At 57.6% G+C, this 20,162-nt stretch overlaps 6 protein-coding genes across 6 annotated transcripts; 4 read left to right on the top strand and 2 right to left on the bottom strand.

Moving 5' to 3' along the window:
* Positions 1 to 1,654: 1,654 nt before the first annotated feature.
* On the top strand, positions 1,655 to 5,930 carry JDV02_005376 (uncharacterized protein). Its single transcript, XM_047986666.1, has 4 exons — positions 1,655 to 1,682; positions 1,755 to 2,209; positions 2,306 to 4,704; positions 4,777 to 5,930. The coding sequence occupies exons 2-4, from the start codon at positions 2,178 to 2,180 to the stop codon at positions 5,712 to 5,714; spliced, it is 3,369 nt and encodes a 1,122-aa protein (XP_047842649.1). The 5' UTR covers positions 1,655 to 1,682; positions 1,755 to 2,177; the 3' UTR covers positions 5,715 to 5,930.
* Positions 5,931 to 9,677: 3,747 nt separating this feature from the next.
* JDV02_005375 (uncharacterized protein) lies at positions 9,678 to 10,616 on the top strand (the record flags this gene model as incomplete). The annotated part of the gene is made up of 1 exon (XM_047986665.1): positions 9,678 to 10,616. The coding sequence occupies one exon, from the start codon at positions 9,678 to 9,680 to the stop codon at positions 10,614 to 10,616; it is 939 nt and encodes a 312-aa protein (XP_047842648.1).
* Positions 10,617 to 11,197: 581 nt separating this feature from the next.
* On the bottom strand, positions 11,198 to 11,503 carry JDV02_005374 (uncharacterized protein; the record flags this gene model as incomplete). The annotated part of the gene is made up of 1 exon (XM_047986664.1): positions 11,198 to 11,503. One exon carries the CDS (start codon positions 11,501 to 11,503, stop codon positions 11,198 to 11,200), a length of 306 nt encoding a protein of 101 aa, XP_047842647.1.
* A 788-nt stretch (positions 11,504 to 12,291) lies between these two features.
* JDV02_005373 (uncharacterized protein) lies at positions 12,292 to 14,166 on the bottom strand (the record flags this gene model as incomplete). Its single annotated transcript, XM_047986663.1, has 1 exon — positions 12,292 to 14,166. The coding sequence occupies one exon, from the start codon at positions 14,164 to 14,166 to the stop codon at positions 12,292 to 12,294; it is 1,875 nt and encodes a 624-aa protein (XP_047842646.1).
* A 1,486-nt stretch (positions 14,167 to 15,652) lies between these two features.
* On the top strand, positions 15,653 to 16,399 carry JDV02_005372 (uncharacterized protein; the record flags this gene model as incomplete). The annotated part of the gene is made up of 2 exons (XM_047986662.1): positions 15,653 to 15,876; positions 15,982 to 16,399. 2 exons carry the CDS (start codon positions 15,653 to 15,655, stop codon positions 16,397 to 16,399), a joined length of 642 nt encoding a protein of 213 aa, XP_047842645.1.
* A 715-nt stretch (positions 16,400 to 17,114) lies between these two features.
* On the top strand, positions 17,115 to 18,401 carry JDV02_005371 (L-lactate dehydrogenase (cytochrome); the record flags this gene model as incomplete). Its single annotated transcript, XM_047986661.1, has 2 exons — positions 17,115 to 18,174; positions 18,247 to 18,401. 2 exons carry the CDS (start codon positions 17,115 to 17,117, stop codon positions 18,399 to 18,401), a joined length of 1,215 nt encoding a protein of 404 aa, XP_047842644.1.
* Positions 18,402 to 20,162: the final 1,761 nt, after the last annotated feature.

Below are 20,162 nucleotides of genomic sequence, written 5' to 3'. Positions count from 1 at the left end.
GTGCAACGGCGCCTGCCAGTTCGTGGTCGCGGTCGAAGCACGACATGTCGCAGTAGTCTACGAAACCCTTTGACAACGGCCCTTCGCTTCAGGACCAGTCAACATGCGCAGCCCCAAGCCCCGTACCTCTACACAAGACGCGCTTTGGGAAAGGGGAACGAAGGTACAGGGCGGCGTCTCTTGCTCGCAGGAGGAATCACCGGAGCCCGGCCGATTCCCCTTGCTAGTGGAGGATGCACAGTGTCCCCCTTGCATCGGCAAGAGAGCAATGTCTGTGGAGGAGAGAATCTTCGCCTACTGTCGGCCGCAGCCGTCATGGTTGACCATTTTGACCGCGGACATATTGACACAATAAAAAACATGGAACGTGATGGGTTCATTAGTTGCATGTACACGAAGCGCAAGATGACACTACTCTGCACACTCTTGGGCCGTCTTTCGGAATCACGTCGCCAAGGTACATGGTGTTGCACTTGGACCCTCTCGGCGGTAAGGGCTCGCTGTTGTAGAGATCCTTCAGTCCTCGACAAGAGAGATACAAAATTGTGCTACGAGGACTAGTATACGACTTGGCACCCCGTGTTGGCGGCATTTTCGACTAGGGCAGACCGTTTGCAGCCTAAGGCTTCATCGCGCCCACGGCGGTGGCACGCATCATGTCGCGACTTTAGTCCCGACCTTGAAGGCGCGCTCGACATAATACATCCCCAGAGGCATATCACGATAACACGGATGGTGTTCATAACACCGACACGACACACTTCTCCCAACCCAGAACTGTTTGTCAAGAACGATTCCTAGCCGTCCCAGCGTAGATGTGGCCCATCACCAAGTGCCCTCTGGCCTGCTCTGTTCAGCCTGCTTTTCTGGTCGTCAGTAGCGCTGTCGTTGGCGGCGCGGTTGGCGGTAACACCTCCCGTTGCGTCATCGACAAGTGCAGGAAGCGGCAAGCAAGCAGGCATCTTTCGCAATTTCTTTCTGCAGGCAGCGCAAACTGTGCTGGCTCGTGTGGCATCTTCTTGCTCACACAAAGGGGTGACAGGACAGAGCCGTCGACTTTTGTTCCTGGTGGTTTCTTGGGGCAAGTGCAATCTGATGTTGAACCGCTCATTCGCGCGTCTGGTGACACGGCCTCCGTCCCGCCTTCCGCCGACGCGACGGTGAAGAATAAGGTAAGTACGAGATACTAATCTAAGGTAATGTACTCCGTACCTACCTACAGGTAGTACCTAGTAGCTGCCACAGGTATAGAGGTGAGTCAGTACTAAGGTACCGGCTGAGCTGTGTTTGGTGAACAACCATGTAAAAGCATGTACAGTATACAAAGTACTTCGTACTTACTACCTGCTCTGTACCAGAAGGCCAAGCTTTGGAGGCCAGACGGTTGCGTGAGGTTGCGGTACCTTTTAGTACTTCTTACCTGGGTAGTACCGCAACCTCAATCTTGCCCCTCGGTGTAATAAGAGCCGTGAGTCCAGGAGGCTACCTTGGTACCTTAGTAATTATTGATCAATTCCCCAACCTGGCTGGTCAAGAGTTGTCCTGGCGGGCCCGATCTCGTTCCTCCCTTCTTTGATCACAGCAGCTGCTCGATGTGGGCCATGTTTGTTTGGCACTGGCAAACGGACGCCATTCCAGACACAAACAAATGGAACCTGGAACCGGGCTTGCCTGTTCCCGCTGTAGGTACCCGCAGCAGCCCGCCCGCACTCCCCTGTACAGTTGTACCTTGGTGCTAAGTTCCTGCGCTCCAGCTCCCTCCATGGGCTGCACCCAGCCATCCATCTCCTCAGTCATCACTCGCTCGCTCATCACTCACTCACTCACTCTCTCTCTTGCAGCGCGGTCCGCGATCCGCATCACAAGGCCGTCTTCCCACATGAGTCCATGTCTGCCCTCGTCCCAGCGGAGGTCGCCGTAGTCGACGAACCGCATTGCTCAGTTGCATTCTCGTGCCGTGGGACCGAACCGAGTCAGCCGGCGCAACAAGCATTGTAGTCGATGCCGAACCCCCCGTCCAATACTTTTACTGTAGCATTCGGCGACCAACACAAGCTGCACGCGGGCATCGGAGTGCCGAGTACGGAGCACGGAGCACGGCGTGCACGGCATCGTCGCTGCGTACCTTCTACCTGTTCTCTGCTGGCTGCTGGTTCTGCGGCCGCCGCCAGCCCACCATGATCTGGTACCTCTTGTACCCTTTGCGAGGGTGAGTCGCCGCTTTATGACTTTGCTCCACCACGACGCCATGGAGCGGGTTGTTTATCCCATGTCACATCAACTCAGGTTTTGATCTTGGCCGCAGAACAACAGAGGCACCCGTCCTGTCTCCGACCCATCCTCTCTACAGCCTCCCGGCGCGCTATGGCCGCTATGCTGCTCGTCACGTCGTCACCACCCTGCTCATATCCGCCGCCGTCGCCACCATCCTCATCTACCCCATACCGTTTCTCTTCACCAGTGACTTCATAAACGGCGCATCAAACCTTCCCCGCCATGTCTGGACTGTCGCCCAGCCGTTGTCCTACCAGGCCGTCGCGGAGCCCGACATCATCATGCGCTCAATATGGGTCCACGCCAGCTACATGGAGGCCCTCAACACTGACCTCCTCTTATCCGCCCTCGACCTGCAAGATGAGCTGCTTGGCATGACCAAGAACTTCCGCCCAGCGACCGCCCGTGGAGTCCATGTCGGCGACGTGCACGACGGGACCATGACCCTGACTCAAAGGGACGCTTTCCATGTCGCCAACGGCTTGACCAACCAGTCGTGGTTCTTCCACTCTCCCTTGCTCTACTGGCGCTGCTCTCGCGAGAGGATCCTCGCCGACCAAGACATCCTCGTGACCATCAACGACAAAAAGAACCAGTCCACCTCTGCCAATGTCACCCTCCGCCACTCCATCGTCTTCAGTGGTAAGCGCTTTGAGGATCGCCGCCTTGTCGCGGCCGACACCCTCGTCATCACGCTTCTTCACCTTCGCGACTCCCCCATCGGCCGCCAGTGGGAAAGCAGAGCGCTCGACCTGCCTCGAAAAGTACAAGACAAATGGGACATCTACCCCAGTGACGGGCATGCTACGCGCAACCAGCTCTACGAGTTCCAATTCCGCCCAATGTCCATGCAGGACATGGCCAGCCTCGCCATTGCATACGGACTCACCTTCCTGTATTTCCTCATGAGCCTGTCGAAGCTCATGGCAGTCAAATCCAAATTTGGCCTCATGGTAACCATTGCGACGCAAATCTTCTTTGCCACCATGTCCAGCTTTACCGTTTGCGCAATCTTCAATATCGACCTCTCTCGTATCCCACGCGCGGCCTATCCGGTGGTCATCCTCGCCATGAGCTTGGAACACATATTCAGGCTCATCAACGCCGTCATACTTGCCCCCTTTGAGGACAGCGTCAGTAATCGGATTGGACAAGCCTTTGGCCAGACCGCCTACACAGCCTTGGCCAGCACTCTGCAGAATGTTCTGATCCTGGCAGGCTTGTCCCGTCTAGTATCACATGGTGTGTCCGAGTTCTGTCTGTTTGCGGCTGTAGCCATCGTTTTCGACTTCTTTTACCTATGTACCTTCTTTCTGGCCGTGCTGAGCGTCGATGTGCGCAGAATGGAGCTTGGAGACGCTCTTGCTAAGGCCTCCATGAAACACAAACGCAATGCCGGAGACAGTCGCACTCGCCGATCGTGGTGGGATTACCTCCTTCAGGGTAGGGTTGCCATGTCGACACGAATTGCCGGGACCATCGTCATGTTTGGATTTGTCCTGATCGCCCAGTGGCATTTCTTCGGCAACGAAGGTCTGTTCCGAAAAACCGTCGGGACGTGGATTGGGTCCGATGCCCATGTCGAAAATTCAGAGTCGCCTTTGCTTGAAGATATACATCAAGCGAGAAGCCCCAGATCGTGGCTGCGGATGCAAGATCACGAGACGGCTCAGGAGGTTATCAACATCATCAAGCCATCGTCGTACAGCTATACAGCGCGCGTATATGAACCTGTCGTCTTTGTGCTGAAGGGCTCGGACCGCACACCGCATACTAAAGAGCCGACTTTGCTCCCCGCTGTTTACGACTTTATTCACCATGAGCTGGCTCGCTTCGTTGTCATCGTCGTTGTGGTGGTGGCAGCCCTGCGACTCTTGACTAACTATCTCTTATGGGAGGATGAAGACGACCGTGAATCCAACAGCGGCCCCCTGATGTCAGTCAAGTCTCTCGCTCAGGGTCATCGGATGGACATTGTGTCAATGACGAGCTCGAATGACGGGCACATCGTGTCGGTCAGTCTTGATTGCACGATTCGAGTCTGGTCTGTCCGTGGCACTGGAACGAGCTACGTTATCGCCAGGGGCGAAGAGGCCGCAGCAAGCTTGTGTCCGGTCATGGTAATGGCGATCGACTCCAGATCCAGGTGGCTAGCACTCTTATCACGGCCAAAGAGAGCGGAGCACCCGACGGTCAGTTTCTGGAACCTAGCTGACCGCTCATGGGGGCCATCAGTCTGCGTTCCTGCCTCAAGGAACAGACCGGCCGCGTTCTTCTTCGACCCACGTGCATCGGATAGCGAGCCGCAAGTCCTGATCGTGCACGCTGACGGCACACTGACGAGCGCGTCTGCACTGACGTCAATCGAGGGCGACGCTGTTGCAACTTTTCCCCCAGGGATAACGTGTGCCCGTCTGGGCACTGCCAAAGGTTTGTTGCGCCGCTTCTTTGTCTCATGTGTGCCTTGCCAATTCGTCGTGGCTAATTATGCTGCTTTGTTAGGGGATCCGGGCCATGTGGGACCAAAGGTTACCATCATGGCTGTCACTAGGCTTGGCGACGTTCACATGGCTACACCGGAGAGTGGCGTGTGGACATCACAGCGCCTGGCAATAGAAGGCCTGGGCGAATCTATCTCGCACTTCATTGAGTTCTTACAGCCGTTGAACTTGTACCTAATATCCGGATCCACCTGCGTCTATCTCATCAGCGGCCATGATGGATCTGTCATGCAGACGCTTCAGACGGAGCGGATGCTCCCTCGACCATTGAAATGCGCCTTCTCCTGCCATCCGCAGTCTGAACCGGACACAATTGGCCTCACATGGTTTGCGCTGGGCTATGTTGAAGCTGACTCGAGAGCGGTAATCTTGCACACATTTGTTCCTCCGGAAGACTGCGACGCCATCTACTTGCGGATGCCGAATGATGTGTGCAACAGCGATTGGTGCGCGTGGGAGACGTCTAAACAAACCAAAAAGCGTATATCTAACCCCGGGCTATGGGACATGGTGTGCGATGGCAGTCTGATCGGCGTGCGGCGCAAGCCGCAGTCGGGAAAGCCCAGTTCAGAGGACAACAATGGCGCGCCGGGTCTTCGAAACCGTTCAGCCAAGCGCGGTGGTGGGCAAGGTCCATTTGACAGATGGGAACTATGGACGGCATCACCCGGGGGCCGGTCCGAGGCTGATGAATGTCAGCGACTGGTCGAAAAGGGTGAAGAGGCGAAACATCTGGTGATCACAGAGCTGGGACCCAAGGCGCGAGTGGGCATGAACTCGGTTGCCTTTGCTTTCGGGGATATGATCAAGTTGGTCATGCTCGGAGCAACAGCGCGCCTGGAAGGTAGCGAGGAGAACCAGGCGCGGGATTCGACATTGAGTGCCGGGAGTCGGCGCCGCAGAGCAGGTGTGGGAGCCAAGTCGAGGGTTGCCTCGTGAGCGGATGTTTTAATTTCTGTGCCTTGTTGCTGTTGTATGTACGAAATACCATGTCTGGAGTAGAACTGAACATATACAGGATGGAGGGTGGCGTTTGGATTGGGTCCTCGAGCGGCTCGAGGGAACACGACAGTCAAGGCATGGCTTAAATGAGTAGAGTAGGCAGACTTGGCCCTCTTTCGCGGTTGAGATAGCGGCAACTGAAGACCCAATGGCATGTTGCAACGATGCTGCACCTTCGCGGTTGTGCGTGGCGTGGCGTGGCGTGGAGGGTGCCTGAGCCCGTGTGAGGCGATTATGTGACATCGTATGTGCGCTAGGACCTTGGGTATGTACGGAGTACGAAGTACTACGACGTACGGGGTCCGCATGTTCAATGACGGTGGACGGCAATGCCGTGCCTTGTCCGACGCAGCACAGTAACTCGGTATTTGTACGAGTACGAACGAGGTATGCACGCAGCGGGACAGCTCGTGGCAGAGCGGTGGGTGTCTCAGACAGCAGAGCGGGTAGGGCTGGTCTAATAAGCTCTGCGTGGCAGGCCGGCCACTGGAATGGAAGCTTGACGCCATGAGCCTGCTGTAAGTAGTAGTATGATCCAACGTCAGACAAGAATCGAGGATGGTACAAGGTAACGTTAGAATCTGCAACGAATGGAGCGCCGAGCTTGACCGCCAGTCTCAATGGAACCCCGGCCCTTGGGGGATGATTAAAGGCTTCAATGGCGTGGCCAGTCATTCAGTCAGGTTATGGTGGGAGGAAAGAGGTGGCGGGTATAGTTAGCATGTAAGTTAGTATGGGGCGCGCCGGAATATCGGACAGATGGGGGGAGGGGGAAAAAAGAGGGAGGCTGGGGGAGGGATGAGCAAAACGGGGGCCCCGAACCGCTGCCGATGATTGAAGCCGGGACGACAGACGGTGGGGGCTGACTACGAAGGTACTAACCCAAGGCGCCATGCTATACCTAAGGTAGTGGCAGTGACAATACAGCGCAGATAATACACAGTAGTACTACGAGCGATGGAGGCCGCATAACGGGCCGCATGAGCTGTAAGTTTTTGTTCTGCCTTGGGGGGCGCGGTGCTGTGCTGTCTCCAATCGTGAGCGCGGGGGCGAAGATGGGCGCGACGGGAGGGAGGTTGGTGTTGTTGTTGGGCAGCCCGCTGCCATTGGATGTGTCTGTGTCTTGGAACACTGATCGAATGCTTGGAGTCCTCCTTCCCGGAGGAGCAGACTGGCTACCGGTACCTTTAGTACAGCAGGACGAGGGCCGCACCTGCCAGCGAAGGCAAATAATATCCCAAGGTACGAAGCACCAGCAAAGGTTTAGTACCTACTACCTAGTTAGTACCTACCTAGTAGTACTTAAGGTAATTGTCACGTACCTCTGCGTGCGCGGCGACTGCACTTGAAGCAACAAAACAGCGTGTTTCACGAAGGTACTAAGGTCGCTTAGCATCTTGTTATTAGTATATCGCGGTAGTGACTGCCCAATTGGACCGTCAGCCGCCTGAGTGGTGATGTACCTACTAATAAATTATCATCATGTACTTCGTACTTTGATACGAGCGGTAACCCAGCAAAGTACCAGATTAATTTGGCTCCTTCCATCCCCCCCCCTGCCCTGGCCTCGACACGATCCAGGCGCGTCCCGTCTAGCCAGCTTCAGCGCAGCTCCCCCTTCTCCATATTATTCCTTGCCCATCTTTTTAGAATGAACTTTCGTCACGCGCTGTGCACCCTTCTTCGTACCATCTGCAGGTATTCACATGCTACGAAGTACATCAGGTACTACTGTACTCTACTTGTACATACAAGTACTGAGCTCGCCCGCGCGAGTTCGTTGCTTTCTCGCCCCAGCCGCAGAACGCCCTGTGCTCCCCGACACACGTTCCCATTGAGGTAAATTCAAAACAAGCCCGGTGACGCTGCAATACGATTGGGTTGGCTCCCTCACACTCTCGCACCTCTCCGTCGCGGAACGGCCTTGGAGTCCTCGTCTCGCACGTCTCATCCGGTACCTCGCTACCAAGTACTAGACGACATACTTGGAGTGCATACAGACACTGCGCTCACTTACTCACTCACAACAACACGTCGTCGATCCATCCCCCGCGCTCACGTCGATGCTCCCATTGCGGGTCCGCGACGAGTGCAGTATCCTTGCCATTGACGGCAGTTGCTGCCTTTTTTCGTCTCTCCTCGCTCTAGGACGTGCTCGAAGACGACGCCGCTGTCAAACAGCATTTGTTGCGGCCAGCGTCGTGAGGCATCGTCCAGCTTCCATTGGCACGCGACCTGTCCGCTCCTTAGACGGGCGTTTTGCTGTCCGACGACTTGACCGCGCGCAGGCCATGACGGCTAGTCTAGCATCTCACTCGACCTCGGCATATGATCCAGCGACTCCGTTGCTGACATCGCGTCCTTGAGCTCTCCGTGCGAGTAAGATAACCGCCCTGGGACCTTACATCACTTGCTCTCGGTCAATTCCGGTTCCCGTCTGCGACCTTTCTTGGCTCTTATCGCGGTCCAGTGGCCGTGGCTGGCCTGCTTAAACGCCTACGTGTACCGCAGCGGTCGCGACAGTGTCGGTAAGGTTCTCGCGTCTCATTCCGTTTGACTTCATTTTCTATGCTCTCTTTATTCTGCCTATCCGCCTACTCTGTGTCCATTGTGCTGCATTTGACACCTACCCAATTCCGTATGCACCTGGGAGTCGCTGGCCCGAGAACTTGATCGTGGTGCTACTGCCAGCTTGGGGGGACAGCGGGACGCGGCGCTACTGCATCTCTTCTGCAGCTCGTGCGTCGAGCGGGCATGGCAGTTTCGCCCACAGCCCCAGCCTCTTTGCATTAGCCGAACCAGGCACTCAACGCTTATGCCATGGCATGACGAGAACACGATCCGCCGCGGCGCGATGCGACCCGAACCAGCCGCCGCCGGGCTGGTGGCCTCGTCCCTGTGACGGTGCAGCGTGCCATGCTCTCCGCGCTCTCGATCGGTGCCGCCGGGCTGAGCTGCGGCGGAAGGCTTCCAGTCCGGCTCAGTTGCATCCATGCTGGGCGACGTGGAGCGTCAGTCGAGCCGGCACAGCTCTCGCCTCACCGCCCCTTGTTCATTGCCATCGGAGCGAGTTCAAGTTTGTTGGATGTGGCCGGGTGGTCCAGACAGGGGTCTCAACCAGGGCATCGGCCGTGGGTGGCTGGAGCTTTCTGCGACCTCCAACGACATCTGGCCTTCCCAAATGCTTCGTTTGAGCGCTTCTCGCTCCTGTCCGATGTCTGCTGGCCCCGCGGCCCGCATACACCTGGAGCTCGAGCCATGCCTGGGCCCGTCAGCCTAATCCGCCCCGTCCCATGCCGTCGGGTTCTCACTTCGGAATCATCGCAGCTTGGCTGACTTCGTCGCCTCCCGTTTCCCCACCACCCCAGGAAGCCTGCCTTGCCCGCACATGAGCCTCTTCCTCTGCGCCGGGATCCTTCCTCAAGCCGGCCGCCTCCCGCTGCATTAGCCCTTGTTCGAGGACTGCCTTCACAAGCCGCCTTCTGTTCTTCAACTTGAACCCCTGAACCGATCGGTTTGGCAGACCAAACCCGGGCCCAATCACGGCTTGCCAGCTGTCTATCGGCCCGGTAGCCTGGTCTCCTATCCTCCCACGTCTGGCAGTCCCAGGCCCCCTGGGTGCTCTTCTTCCCGAGTCGCTTTTGTGGCCCTCGCTAGCACCAGCCCCCTGCCCACATGCGTGGCCACTGTCCCGCGCATTCGATATTCAACTCTACGGGCAACTTTGCCAGCATTTGCACCCTTATTGCGTCACAGCTCTAACGCGCGTCTTTAGACAAATCCAACCCGTCTCGCCTCGCCTGAACCTGTCTTTGGAGTCAGTCATCCCGACAGAGGAGCTATTGCTCGTGTCTCGCCAGCGTTGCACAGAACAGGTCGTCCGGCTACAACCTGGGCGGCATGGCGTCCTCCGAGGTGGACCAAAAGTTCTTGGGCAGGCTGGCGAGAGCCGTTGAGCATGACAATCCATTGCTGTCCTCAATGCTCTTCAAGATCCTCGGCCTCTCTCTCAACCTTGCTGAGCAACTCGTCGCCGCCAAGAAGCAACGCCGACCCGACCCTGCCGCCTCCCCTCACTTCCTGAAGCGGGTGCTGCACATCATATGGCTCGCCCGCGAAGGCCTCGTCATGCTGCAACAATACGTCATTCCCATGGTGGGCAACTACGTCGAGCTCAAGGTCTTGGCCTACAAGCTCCGCGCCAGCTTCCACCACATATTCGTCTTATTCCACAACCAGCCCTCTGTATCCAGTATGGCCAGCTGGACTCCAGAGCTGATGCAGGTCGCAGCGGAAATGGTGGCTAAGACGGACAGGAAGAAGGACGTGGAATCTGCCAGCGATGACCCGGTGTCGAGGTCATCATCTGTACAGCCTACCCATCCACTGGAGGGCGGCCCCGTCGGTCCGCCACCCGGCTTTGAGGTGCACGTGGCTTTGCTTCCGCCATCATTCCTCATGCCTGCCCAAGATTATCTTCCCACCGCTCACCAGTATTTCAAGGAGGCCTCTCGCCTGGCCGACCAGCTCCTGTGGGGGTCCCACTCACTGCGACTATCCGTTAAGACCGAGTATGCCGCATTCCTGTTCGACTGCGTCCACGATGCCGACGCCAGTCGCAAGCTGGCAAAAGAAACCATATCAGAGGTCTACGAAGCCACCGAGGGCATGGATGATGACATGTTCAGCGACGCCTGCGAGCTCGTCACCGTCTTGGGCAGGATGATGAAGCGTGGACTGGGTTCCAACGGCACGATCCGCAGCAAGGGCCAAGAAGCCACGAAGCAATCAGTCGCGCTGCAAGCAACACCTCCCCTCGGCATGGAAAATCCTATATAAGGCGGTGGGCGCCAGCATTACCTGTACATTTTGCTTTGCTGTGGAGCTACTGTACCTGTGCGTTCGAGCCCAACATGGTGCATAGCGATATCTGGTGATTTTGACTTGGCATGGCATTTGCACCGGCATTATTGCGTGGTGTTCCTGGAGCAGCCCCCGAGACCATTGGAGCTGAGGCGTTTCTTTCTTTTGGGTTTTCTCCTTTCTTTCGATTCTGGGACTCTGGGATTCGGCTGCATCTTACAGGCGCTACCATGTCTGCTCTATCTATCGTGGTGGTTTGGTAACTTTGAGGACGGCCAATCACTTGTGTATTGGACATATACTACCCAGTTTGGGAACGATGGGCGACATCTGCCAACGACCTTGGATTGCTCGGATGTATAACACCATACTCAAAACAATTGCTCCGGTTCACACTCCGGAGAGAGGGGCCTTTGAAGTTGGGACAAGTACTACATGGACTTGCTCACAGGAGTGTGGACGGGTTTCTCAATAAAGAGAAGTTTTCTACCTAGTCCTCTGATACTTTTTTTGGCAACGCCTATCCACACAGCAGAAACAGCGGTCACGCAGTATGCTCATGGGCCGCCGCCAAATGGCCGTGCGCCCATGAAACTAGCATTTCCCTGTTCCTGGTTTCTTTTCGGTTCTGTTTTCCCCCAGTTGACGTTGGATGGACCTCTCTTGATGTGCGGTTTTCGCTTGCCCATGCGTACTTGAGCCGCGGACACACAACACATGAGAAGTCCAAGCTTCAACACCACCATCCAGACCCTGTTGTCACCACGCAGGGCACATCCGGTCATACTACCAAATGATGGCAGCATGCCCTGCCGCCAAAAAGAAAAAATCTTCCGCCTTCTCAGACCACCGGGGCTTTTCATCCGCCTCTGTCGCTGCAGCACGCTCGTTGCTGGTCCGCTTTTTGGGCGTCTTCCCCGTCGCCCGAAGAAGGAAGAAAAAATTGCCAGACCAAGATAGTTCAAGACCTTGTCTCCAGAAGGGAGCCCTTTCTCAATTTCACATCCATGGTTTTTTTGGCGGGCTTTTTGTCGGGTTGGGTAGTCGAAGCAGGATTCGTCTGGTGACGGAGATTAGGCCTTGTTCTTCTCCCTCCCATTTGTACCGTTTTTTTTTTGGGTGTGAATTATTAGCCTGGATCGAAGCCCAGAAGCGGAACGAGAGGCGACCCGAAGACTGCATTTGCTCGCGGGAAATCCTGGAGGCGTGTTGGCGGCCGCGGTTCACCTTCCCCAGCTGCCCCAAGAAACTAGTCTGGGGGCGATGAGGAAAACGAAGACGAAGGAAAAAGACAGAACAGGCGCGAACGGAACCACGATGGCTCTGCGAGAGGGGGGGAGGGACCGTCCCTGGAAGAGGACGATTCCCAGGCCGGTATGACGCATCGTGCTGTCCCGCCCAGAGATGAAGAAAGGAAAAACAAGGAAAAGGAAACAGAAATTGAAGAGAAAAGAAAACCGAACCGAAAACGAGGGACAGGCATGTCCCGGATATATGGGGGAAGAGGAAAGCGTACACTGAATACACAGACGTGTATCATGGTCAGCTGTTGCAACCGGCAGACGCAGAAGCAATGGAGGGGTCGGGAGAGGCTGGCAAGAGGCCACAAACACAGGGAGGAAGTTCCTGGTCGTAGGAAGACAAGGACACCCTAGTGAGCGTTCTCGCCATCAGGACCACTAGCTTCGGCCGCGTCGGGAGCGGCCGCGTCCTCGAGGCCCTCGACCCATTTCTCGACCTCGTCGTGACGCTCAGCAGCCGACGAACTCGCCGCCCCCGTGGCAGGCTTGGGCATGACGGAGCGACCGCCACGGCCTGCCTCCTCCTCCGCCTCTTCCTTCTCGGCGCGCTCAATCTTGTCACGGATGAGGTGCAGGGGGATGAGGCGGCCGGTGACGTTGTAGAAGTTGGCCTGCATCTCGAGGTAGCGCGATCGCTTGTACTTGCTGTCCATAGCAGCGAGGACCGCGCAGTCCTCCTCGCCGAAGCACTCGTCGGGCTTCAGGTCCACCATGTCCGGGTAGAGCTCGCGGTAGATTTCGTTGTGCAGGTAGCGCACGTCCCCGCGCGTCTTGTGGCCGTAGTAGGTGGCATTATAGTCTTCATCGTCATCGTTATCCTCGTCGCCGTCCTTACCGTCGATGATGATGGAGCTTTCGGAGGAAGCCTCTTCGCCGGAGAGAACGACTGGCTCGGCGTTGTACTCGTCGTCCTCCTCGTAGTCCTCTTCCTCAGCATCCTCGTGGTGAGGCTCGCTGGATACGGCCTGGTCCTCCGACGCGGCTGCGTTCTTGTCCTTGTTCTGGCGCCATTTGGCGACGCGGTCGCTGGCTGACGCGGGCGCCTTGCCTTTGCCCTTGTCCTTGCCCACGGGGCCTTTGGCGGCAGCAGAGGCCTCACAAGCAGACTCGGTATCGGCCTGATTTCCCTCCGAAGACGTGGCTTGGGGGTCGTTGGCCTTTCCAGGCTTGCGGGCTTCCCTGTCCACGCCAGATGGCTTGGCAGCCGAAGTCGATTGTGGGTTTCCAGTGGCAGAAAAGCTCTTCTTGTCAGCGGACATCGCATTTCCTTCGGCATCGGCCTTCTGGATCACCTTCCAACGTGCCTTGACTTCGTTCTTTCCGCGGTTCAGAGCCTTTCCGATCTCGGCCCAAGTAACATCGCCGGCCTCCTTCATGCCGCGAAGCAGGTGATCTTCCGAGATGGACCATCCCGACTCGGAGGCGGGACCAGTTCCGCTGTCCTCCTTGCTGTCGTCGTCGTCGTTTTCCTTGGACGTAGCTTCGTCGTTGCCTTGGTCAGAGGCGCCTTCATTGGAAGAGTCGGCCCCAGGAGTACTAATACCAGTCGAAGCGTCGTCGCCCTTTCCAGACGAGTCTTGGTCATCGCCGCCGCCGCTCTCGGGACCGGAGCTGTTGTGGGCCGACGATCCGTTGTCGGACAGCTCGCCAGACGCATCACCCGCGGACATGGCCTTGTCTGAAGATTCTCCCGCGTTGCTCTCACTCACGGAGGGGGTGTCCTTGGCCGAAGCGGCTCCAGACGAGGACTGGTCGGCGTCGGCACCGACGGAAGAGCCTTTGCCGTGGGCATCGTCGGTATTGTTAGCGGAGGTGGTGTCCTTGGCAGAAGTAGAATCCTCTTGAACGTTGCCTTCATCTGCTTCTCCGCAGTCGCTGCAGTTTTTCTTGCAGTCTGAACACTCATCAGACGAGCCACCATGCGAGCAGGAGCTGGCGTCCTCGCTGGCAATCTCCGGGGCGTCACCACCATCTACTGCAGCAGACGCGCTCGCTTCCTTGTTTCCCTCTGGCTGGCTGGCAGCGATGGAAGCTTTAATGATTTTCTCTGTTTCACCACCGGCGACGTCAGCAGTGGCAGGCGTTTTCGCGGGCTCATCTTTGAGCTGGTCCTTCTTGTTGGCCGACACGATTGGGTCTCCGCCAAGTAGTAGATTGCCCATGGAAACACGGAGTTTGTCGGCTTCATCGCCGCCGTCGGCATTGCGTCTACCTTGAGGAGCCATTTCTGCCTTTTGGCGCGCGTCTTTCTGGCAGCGTTGGTGAATGGCTCAACGCGTCGTGCAAAGCCTTGACGACAAGAGTCTGGTAGTGTCTGCTAGGATGCCGACACCTGAGTGAGGCAAAAATCACAATCAGTTAATGGACCGTGGCTTCCGAGGGCGAAACGCGCAGAGTGACTTTCCCGACGTGATTAACGTTCTGTCAGGGACGTGGCTGTTGGGCAAATGTCAGTGTGGGAGAGAGCCATGGCACGGAAACGGGGGACACTGACTGACCTGTTGGACGCGTTGTTTGCTTTGATTGAAGGCAGAGATGGATGAAGCCACCAGTATCGCTTCCACCGTGCAGAGGCAGATTGGTATCTGCAACTTGCTGGCTTGGAAGACGTAGGCTGGTGTCGCACTTGGCAGCGGTTTGTTGTGTTGGGGTTGGGTTGAGTTGGGGCAGCGGGAGGAGAAGATTGTGAGGTGGACGTTGTTGTTGTTGTTGTTGTTGTGAAAGGGAAGACGAGCGTGGACAGCCCGGGTGTGCAGAGGCGGAAGATGTAGGCAGGCAGTTGGAGCACAGGCTCGGATGAACGAACACGCTCAGGCCATAACAGGCCGCCCGGGCTGCTGGCTGGGTAGGTAGGTAGGTAGGTAGGTAGGTAGGTCTGTTCAGCCTTGGCAGAGCCCGCGTGAGTCAGGCTGCCAGCTGCTCGCCAGGTCGACTGAACACGAGCTCGCAGCTGGCGGGCGGGCGGGCGGGCGGGCGGAGTGGCGGTCGACGGGGGAGCTGCGTTTGCTGCGCGGCAACGAGGGGGAGCCTTGTTGGCCTGAACAATCATAACACAAGGTACGCGATCCATGGCGACGCGGTTTGGAAGTGACCGACGTCTCTGGTGCCTCTAGGAGCCTGCTTCATGAACGAACGAATGAATGAATCACGGGGTGAGCAACGGCAAAGTCGGGATGGCGGGCTTCTTTTCACTTGCTGCTACTGGAGGGGAACAAACGGGACGGACTCGGGAGGCAAGCATATGACTATGATTTAATGGTTCGACAGCTAATGTAACGAGAAGACAAGGGGCGTCTTTTGTTGATGGGTGGGTGAGTGGTGTACATCGGAGTGATGAAAGCACGAGGGCATCATGATCAAGGTTGGCGGTTGGTTGACGTTGTCGATGTGAGCGTTGTTGATTGCAGTGCACACCAAGGCATTCTTGCATTGTCCAATGGCGCTGCTGTCCATTGCGCTGACTCATCTTTCGCGTGCTGAACGGAACTCTCGACGTCAGCCGCCTTGAACAATGTCTGCCGTCACTGGTAATCAATCCCACGCGCTGCTAAACTCACTCATGAGTGAGAAACTGCCTCAGGTCTTGATCCCATCAATCAAGCCTTTGTCTGCCAGGTCGAAAACCACCCCCATTGATCGCAATTGACCTACCACTGGGGCCCCCTTCTCGGGTCTCCGACGCCCATCGGGAACAGCACCCTCTTCGCAGCCATGGCTTCTCGGCTTCCGTCGCTCCCGCCTGGGTTCGCGCAGGGCCTGGTCCTCATCGACGAGGCGCACAGCCAAGACCCCAACAAGATTGACGGACCCCAGGGACCCAAGACGCTTCCCTACGAGCTGCACTATGCGCGCAAGATGACGAGGTGGCTCGAGGCGCGTTGCCCTGCGGCCTCGCCCGAGCTGCAGCTCGCCTGCCGCGCGCAGCACTTTAAGAGGTAACCAACTTATAACTACCTACATACCTACCTACCTACATACATGCGGCATGGAGTCCCCAAACTTGCAAAAGCTCACCTAGTCTCTTTTGTTTTCATCCGCAGATGGGAGCTCCCCCGATCCGCCTTCCCCATGACGCGCCCCGGATACCTCACCTGGCGGGCCAAGCAGAAGACGCAGGCCGCCTCGCAGGTGGCCTCGCTGCTGGCGTCGGCGTCCATCTCGCCGCCGCTGCCCGAGGAGGCCCGCGCGCGCGTCGCGGCGCTGGTGCGCAAGGAGTCGCTGGCGACGGACCCGGAGACGCAGGCGCTCGAGGACGTGGCGTGCCTCGTCTTCCTCGACGACCAGTTTGACGACTTCGAGGCCAAGGCGGACATGGACGAGGACAAGATGGTGGGAATCCTGCGCAAGACGTGGGCCAAGATGAGCGAGCCCGGCAGGGCGCTGGCGCTGGGCATGGAGTTGAGCGAGAGGGCCAAGCTGCTCATCGGACGCGCGCTGCAGCCGCAGGACGCTGCGTAGGGGCACGACCTCTTAGACAGCTACCCTTTCTTGTTTTTGACCACCTAGCTGAGACAGGCGCAGCGCAGAGATGCTTCGTTTTCATTACGCCTGGCTGCATCGCAGCTCCGGTTGTTGCGCCGTGCAATAGGGGTCATCACCAACCATCCATCGTTCAGGAAACGACTTTCCATGCCATGTCCATCATCCATCTTTCCCTCCGGTAACGTCGCGGGCAGGCAGACAGGCCAATGGGACACACACTGAGAGAGAGAGGCGAGCATGTGGCACCGGCATCGGCCGCCGTGGGGTTGATGATACACAACGTACAGCATACAATGTGCTTTCGGTCCAATGCTCGCCGAGTGGGTGTATCACTTATTAGGCTAGTTTTATAAACCCCACCCACACTTGCACTGCATATGGCGGGGCACCTCCGCCTTCTCCCCAGACCCAGGCGGCTCAGTTGCCGACGGACGACTTACATACATGCCCGCATACGAAAGTACAATCATCACTGCAATCAACACCTTGCTCCCCCGCGCAGGCTGTCCGAAACCGAGCCACTTCCGTTCCGATTCCGAGCTCCCTTGCGCGTACATCATCTCGCTCCATTATCATACACCAAGGCATTTGACTGACCTCAGCACCAGAACAACATCTCCGACCAGACAGCATCGCAACCACCGACACCATTGTCACCGCCCCCCTCATTTCTTGGAGAACTCTTGCCGCGATGGCGGCCGGATCACGGCCTCCGGTGCCGACCTCTCACGCCAAACCGCCCCTCGCATCGCTCATATCCACGCACGACTTTGAGGACGCCGCCTCCCGCTCCCTCACCCCCAAAGCCTGGGCCTTCATCTCCTCTGCCGCCACCGATCTCAACACCAAGCGCCGCAACACCTCCGCCTTCGCCGATATCGCCCTCCGCCCACGCACCCTGCGCGATGCTTCGTCCGTCGACCTGTCCGCATCCATGCTCGGCCGCCCCCTGCGCATGCCGCTCTTTTGCAGCCCTGCCGCCATGGCGTCTCTCGTCCACCCGGACGCTGAAAAGGCCATCGGCACCGCCTGCAAGGCCTCGGGCATCGCTCAGTGCGTCTCCACGAGCGCCAGCTATCCTCTCGCGGACATCGTGGCCGCCGTCGACGCCCACCCCGTCGACACGCCCCACGACACCCCCGTCTTTTTCCAGCTCTACGTCGATAAGAACCGCGCCAACACGCGCAGGTTGATCCGGGACGCCCGCGCCGCCGGCGCCAAGGCCCTCTTTGTCACCATCGACGCCGCCGTCCCTGGAAAGCGGGAGGCCGACGAGCGCGTCCCCGCCGACGCCCCCATCATCTCGCCCCTGTCCGGCACGGCCGCCGCCCACGACGCCAAGGGCAGCTCCATCGGCCGCACCATGGGCGCGTTCATCGACTCGTCCCTCTGCTGGGCCGACATCCCGTGGCTGCGCAGCTGCGCCCCAGACATGCCCATCGTCCTGAAGGGCATCCAGACCAGCGAAGACGCCGTCCTGGCCATGGAGGCTGGCGTCGACGGCATCGTGGTCTCCAACCACGGCGGCCGCAGCCTCGACACCGTGCCCGCCACCATACTGATCCTGCTAGAGCTCCGCAAGAACTGTCCCGAGATCTTCGACCGCCTGGATGTGTACATAGACGGCGGCATCAGGCGCGGCACCGACATATTCAAGGCGCTTTGTCTGGGCGCCAAGGCCGTCGGCATCGGGCGGGGCCCGCTGTTCGCCGTCAACTATGGCTACGCAGGGGTCCTCAAGTACATTGAACGTACGCTCGCCTTCCACGTTTCCGTACCAGGTCGCAACCCGGCCACCGCTACCTGAGCTAACCTGTAGGAAGTCCTGAGAGACGAGCTGGAGACGACGATGAAGTTGTGTGGAGTCACGAGTCTGGAACAGCTTCACCCCGAATATCTGAACACGCTCGCCGTAGACCACCTTATCCCTGCCAAGAACCCCGTGGACTCGTCGGCGCATGTCAGAAGCCGTCTGTAGCCTCGCTGGTTATTTTGTTTTCCTTCTTAGCGCTCCTTGTTGGATTGCCTGGTCTAGAAATTACGCCACGCTGCTGGCTAGGTCTACATTTCGTGGGATTCATCCATGACTGACTCCCTTTGGCATATACAGATGATGCGAATAGCAGCATGTCAATGATCCGCCCCTTCTGTGCCGCAAGCAAGTCCGACCCTCTTTCTCTCCCACCATGTCTATTCTCTACCCCCATGCCCCACGATCCTTCATGCTTGTGTTCACACGTGTACACAACGGTGCTCTTCCAGGCGGAGCGGCTCCGTGGCTTGTTGATGAGGCTGTATCTTAACCTTGGAGCGTTTGCTCCACCTGCGGTACATCAAGTAGCTTGTAATTAGCAGCGTCAAAGCTCCTGTCAAAATAAAGCGATAATTGTCAGAATCTTGTGGCATCTCGAGGGCCTCTAGCCACTATCATCAACACTTTCACCCAAAGGGACCTTGACTGACCGAGACTGCCAAGAACGGTCCCTGCGATGCCCCATGCTGGAACTGGCGCCTGCTGCGGCGGCGCAGGAGTCATGGTGGTATCTTGAGCGCTGCTGGTCCGCGGCGTGGCGGTAACGTCTGGGGTTCTCGTTGGAGTTGTGAGTGACGACGATGACGACGCGGAAGACTGCTTCGAATGATGGGAAGTACTGCGGGAAGAGCTTGTGGCGGCGACGCTGCTGCTACTACTACTACTGCTCGTGCTGCTGCTACTCGTTGTTGGCTGAGGATCCGTTGTTGTATATCGTAGGATCGTCTGCGTGACCTTGTCCGCGGCACAGATGAAGAGCGAGAATCCCCCCAGCGACGGATCGCCTGCCATGATGTTCGTCTTGCAGTAGGGGATAATGTCACCGGAGCTGCGGGAAAGGGGGTCCAATGGTCAGCAAGCCAGCCAGCCAGCCAGTCAGTCTCCCACGGTATATCCCCGTAAGTGGGAAACGAGAAATGCGCAAGAGAACAAAGAAACGACGCCTCCTTCATTCGCCAAGGAGGAGGAGGAGGAGGAGACGGGACTTGCCAGCTCATGTCCAGGTTGGTCGTCACGCCGTCCAGCTGCGGGTCGTGAACGTCGAGGCATCTCGTCGAGACCGGACACGTGCCATCGTTCAGGCTCCGGCAGCACCCCATGATGCTGTTGGACCAGTCGATGCCACATGCCTGCCCGGGATAGCACGTAAGCGGGTACTCTGTCGTTGTTGCTCTCCTCCCGTTAGCTTTTTCATATATCCAAACAGTCAGGCATGTGGCTTATCTCGGGGGATCACGCCTGTCGAGGGCCCGCTCTATACAACCTCTGTTCCCAGATATCCAGCCACAGGTATCGGTACCCGGGGTAGCAGCAGATCCATCGCGGGTCGCTGGCGGTCCTACACTGACGGTGGGTACCCAGCGTGATATCTGCATGATGAAAGTTGGCTTGGCAAATCGGCCCCAAAAAGACGAGCCTTTTCCAGGGTTAATGTAGTAGATGTTGTCTTCAGAGGTCTCTTGTCCCGGTTTACAAGCAGTCGGTCGGGCGAGAAAGCAGGAAACAATGCCGACAAAAGCGCTTATCCTAACAGCAGAACGGCTTCGTTCGTAAAATCATCCGCGCAAACACTCTCCGCGAGAAGTTTTCAATGCCAGCGTGAAATAAGTGTTTGCCTTGGAACTACCCTCAGATCCTGCGTGAGCGACGTGACTGGGTCGTCAACGATAAGCTCCGCGTCAGTGCAGAAGTAGAGCTGGTGAGCCT

Source organism: Purpureocillium takamizusanense, chromosome 4 (genome assembly GCF_022605165.1).
Source record: "Purpureocillium takamizusanense chromosome 4, complete sequence".
Classification (NCBI taxonomy): domain Eukaryota; kingdom Fungi; phylum Ascomycota; class Sordariomycetes; order Hypocreales; family Ophiocordycipitaceae; genus Purpureocillium; species Purpureocillium takamizusanense.
This window is presented reverse-complemented; position numbering and strand designations above follow the sequence as displayed.